The following is a 3466-nucleotide window of genomic DNA, read 5'->3' as shown; positions in this document are numbered from 1 at the left end:
TCCAAATTTTGTATTGGCTCGTCCAGAGATATTCCGGCGGCCATGGGACTCCGTAGTCCGCCCGGAGGAGATGCTCGTCCCGGGGCAAAAGTACTTTGTTGTTCCGATTCGGACAGTGAAGAAGCTCCATCGGCGAATATGGAAACCAAGCATTGAGATCACGAATGCTTTGGTTTGTCAAGACAAGGATACAGCTTCTAGCAAACCTAAACCAGGTAACCGTTGTGTTCGTTTTAGAGGGATCGAATCTAAGACTAGAAATGATTTGGGTGTTGCAGAAGATAACGTGAAGAAGAGCTTAAATGGCAAAGGATTGAGGAAGAAGAAGAATGTGCGTTTCTCCCCTTCACTAACAATGATCGATGAAACTCAAGATTTCCAAGATTGAGGTTCTACTCTTTGATTTTCAACAAGACTTCAATGGATCAACTGATTTGCTTTTTGTACATTTCTCATTCTTATACACAAATTTCATTCATTTCTGTTTTTGTTTAGTCTTTTGTAATAGAAAACGAATCATTTGAACATTCAAACTATCAACTCATGGTTGAAGAACTCGAATAAATATGTTTTTGTTTTCAGCATTAGATCATTGAACTTGTTATCTGGTTATCTTTTTGATTCTTGATCATCTCATTAGTGAAAACTAGTGGTTAAACTTCCAAAAATTGAGGGCTAAATCTGTGGTGTGTAAAAGAGGGATTATATTGACCATAGGATCTCAACAAAAAGAGCAAAGAAGGGGAATTGTTTGTTTTCGGAAACTCGGTCAAAAAGACATCTTGATGTTCATCCCTTTCCATCTTCATCTTCTCCTGGAATTGACAAGGGAAGGTGGAAAAATAGCCAAGCTTCTGCTACAACCACAAAAGGTAAATCATCCCTCTGTTTCTTTTTCTTGCGAATTTCCCATTTCTGATCCTTTCTCCTTCTCCAAAATGTCAAATGCAGACACACGGTCGTGCACCCACATTCGACCAACTACTATGCATGATGGGTTCAATAGTAGGCTCAATGATACATGTTCTTTAGGTTTGCTTTGGTACGAGAGATTACAAAAACTTGTTGTTCCATGTTTGATGGGACATTAGACTGTGGTAGGTTAGAACGAGGGACAAAAATGCATTTTCTTTGTCCCACCAAAATAGATGGAACAAAAATCATTGATAGAAGGGCGAAAATGCATATTTTTGTCCCATGTTTAATGTCAAATTAAAACCACAAAACCTTACAAAATTCTTTCACCCATCTACCTTATTCTTGCTCTTCCAGTCCTGTCCATGTATCGAACGCACCCTTAGCAGTTAGCAGCATAAGAGTAGGATTCAAACCAAACCGGACCAAAAATATTTTCAATTAGGTATCTGGTTAGGATGCATCAGATGAATGTTATATGGTTTTTGTCATACCTTTATGAGCTTTTGTATCTACCTTAATGATCAAGAGATTCTGATCCTATCCGTTTCATCCGATCTGCTAGGTTCTTTTGTATCCGTGTTTTGGTTTGAAGACAATCTTTCTTCCTGCGAACCTGTTTTGGGTTGAAGACAATCTTTCTTCCTGCGAACCTATGTCGGATGAGACGAGGACGGCTGCACAGCAGCCAGAAAAACAACTCAACCTATCTCTAGGGGAACTATCTCTAGAAGACGATATGAAGAACACAAGAATCGAATCGACATCAACACCACCTTCCTTGTCTGCACGGAAGTCCTCAAGCGTTAAAATGAGTTGCCTTTGTGCACCAACCACCCACCCTGGTTCCTTCAGGTGCCGCCACCACCGCAGCGCCTCCGTCGGCTCCAACCTTTCCCAGTTAGGAAACAGGAAAACCGCCTCTGTGGGCTCTAACCTTTATGAGTTAGGAAACACCAAACCATCGAAACGAACTAGGGAATTCTAATAATCTACAGTTGGTTCTGCTTTTCACAAGTTTCCCAGCTAGAAGTTGACAACTTCCCGATACAGAAATTGCCCTTCCATGACTTAAACCTGTAAAACTAATATGTAACTTTTATCCAAATGTATGTAACTCATTCACCAATATGTTGATAGAACCATCTTGTCTCAATCTAAAACAGGGCTTTCTCGAATTCAGAAACCGGAACCAAAAAGAAGAAAGCTAGTTTCTCAGATGCACATGTCACCGGAAACCGTACAGAGTTTTATATGTACAAAGTGCGTAATTTTGGGCCACATCGACCAACTATACTCCTATCACGATACATACATAACAAACAACAGATCTTATACCCTATACACTGAACTTCATGAACAAACACTAGACCGTCTAAGACTACGAGTGGCATATACCGGATTTGTTTGGTTTGGTTTGTTTATGTTTCTACTAAGCTCACATTGGACAAAGTGTTTTCTTGGGTTTCTTTTGGGGTCATCATGTGGTTTCTACAAAGAGGACAGGTTACGTTCCAGTAGTTCAACCATTTCTCGAGGCAAGATTTATGGAAAACGTGTCCACAGGAGAGGCGATTAATCTCTGCATCTGGTCTGAAATCGATCAAGCAAACGGAACATTCTTGTTTTGTGGTGCAAGAGAGGGAGTCGTAGCGAAGGGTTGGGGTCCGGCTTCTGAACTCATCCATGTAGGTTTCCGACGGACGTCCGCGGTGTTCAATAGATTCGTCCGCGGATGCTTGATCGGAAAAATCATCCTCCTCCGACCACGACGACGACGATGATGCGAGACGGATCCCGATGAGATGTAGGATGGGACGAAGGATTTCCTTCATCATAGATATAGAGATGGCTGTGTTAACCAGAATCAGACATAGAACTCCAGCATCACAAGGGTTGGAGTATGGTGAGAGACCCATATTCGTGTTTCAACCTAAACCATAAATCACCCAAATTAATCAAAAAGTGATTCAATCAAAACTAAAATGCAGAGATCATGAAGAACAATACCCTAAAAAAGCAAAAACCCACAAGAGATTGAAGTTGAATGGACATAAATTAACAGAAAGCAATGGAAGACATACTTAGAAGCAGGAGAAATCAGCAAATTGAGGTGGGTTTTAAGAGTAGAGTAGAGTAGAGTGGGGTGGGGGTAAGCTATTTGCCTTTAATGGCATATAAAAATAGGAGAGATGAAACACATACAATATATACTCCTCATCTTTTCCATTCAAGTTTATCATTTACATATATTTTATTATAACTATTTTCCATCCTACTTTCTATATTTTTAATGTATGATTTGATCTTATTTTAATGTTAAATAGATATAAATAATAATCCTTGAAACTTGACAGAAAAATATTAATCATGTTTGTTTAAATATCAAAAAGTTAGAATAAAAATCAAAATCAATTTAAATCATGTATTGAAAATGTAAAAAGTAAGTTTTAATCATATAAAAAAAAAATTAGTAATTAAAAATTTAATAATTAAATCTTGATATTAAGGAGAAAATTAATAAATAGGAATGTATTTAAATAAACCCTAA

The 3466-nt window shown here is 38.4% G+C and overlaps 1 protein-coding gene across 2 annotated transcripts; it reads right to left on the bottom strand.

The window, feature by feature from the left end:
* Nucleotides 1–2071: 2071 nt before the first annotated feature.
* On the bottom strand, nucleotides 2072–3058 carry LOC112517068 (probable E3 ubiquitin-protein ligase XERICO). Of its 2 annotated transcripts, none has more exons than XM_025124380.1 (2): nucleotides 3000–3058; nucleotides 2072–2848 (listed from the first exon to the last, which is right to left on the bottom strand). In XM_025124380.1, exon 2 carries the CDS (start codon nucleotides 2832–2834, stop codon nucleotides 2337–2339), a length of 498 nt encoding a protein of 165 aa, XP_024980148.1. In that variant the 5' UTR covers nucleotides 2835–2848; nucleotides 3000–3058; the 3' UTR covers nucleotides 2072–2336. The 2 variants fall into 2 exon arrangements, with proteins under 2 accessions (XP_024980148.1, XP_024980150.1); XM_025124382.1 differs by having other exon boundaries at nucleotides 2926–3008.
* Between the last annotated feature and the right edge of the window lie 408 nt (nucleotides 3059–3466).

This window comes from Cynara cardunculus (genome assembly GCF_001531365.2).
Source record: "Cynara cardunculus var. scolymus isolate 2C chromosome LG 8, CcrdV1, whole genome shotgun sequence".
Taxonomy (NCBI): Eukaryota; Viridiplantae; Streptophyta; class Magnoliopsida; order Asterales; family Asteraceae; genus Cynara; species Cynara cardunculus.
Note: the sequence above shows the minus strand (reverse complement) of the source record. Positions and strands in the feature narration are given on the sequence as shown.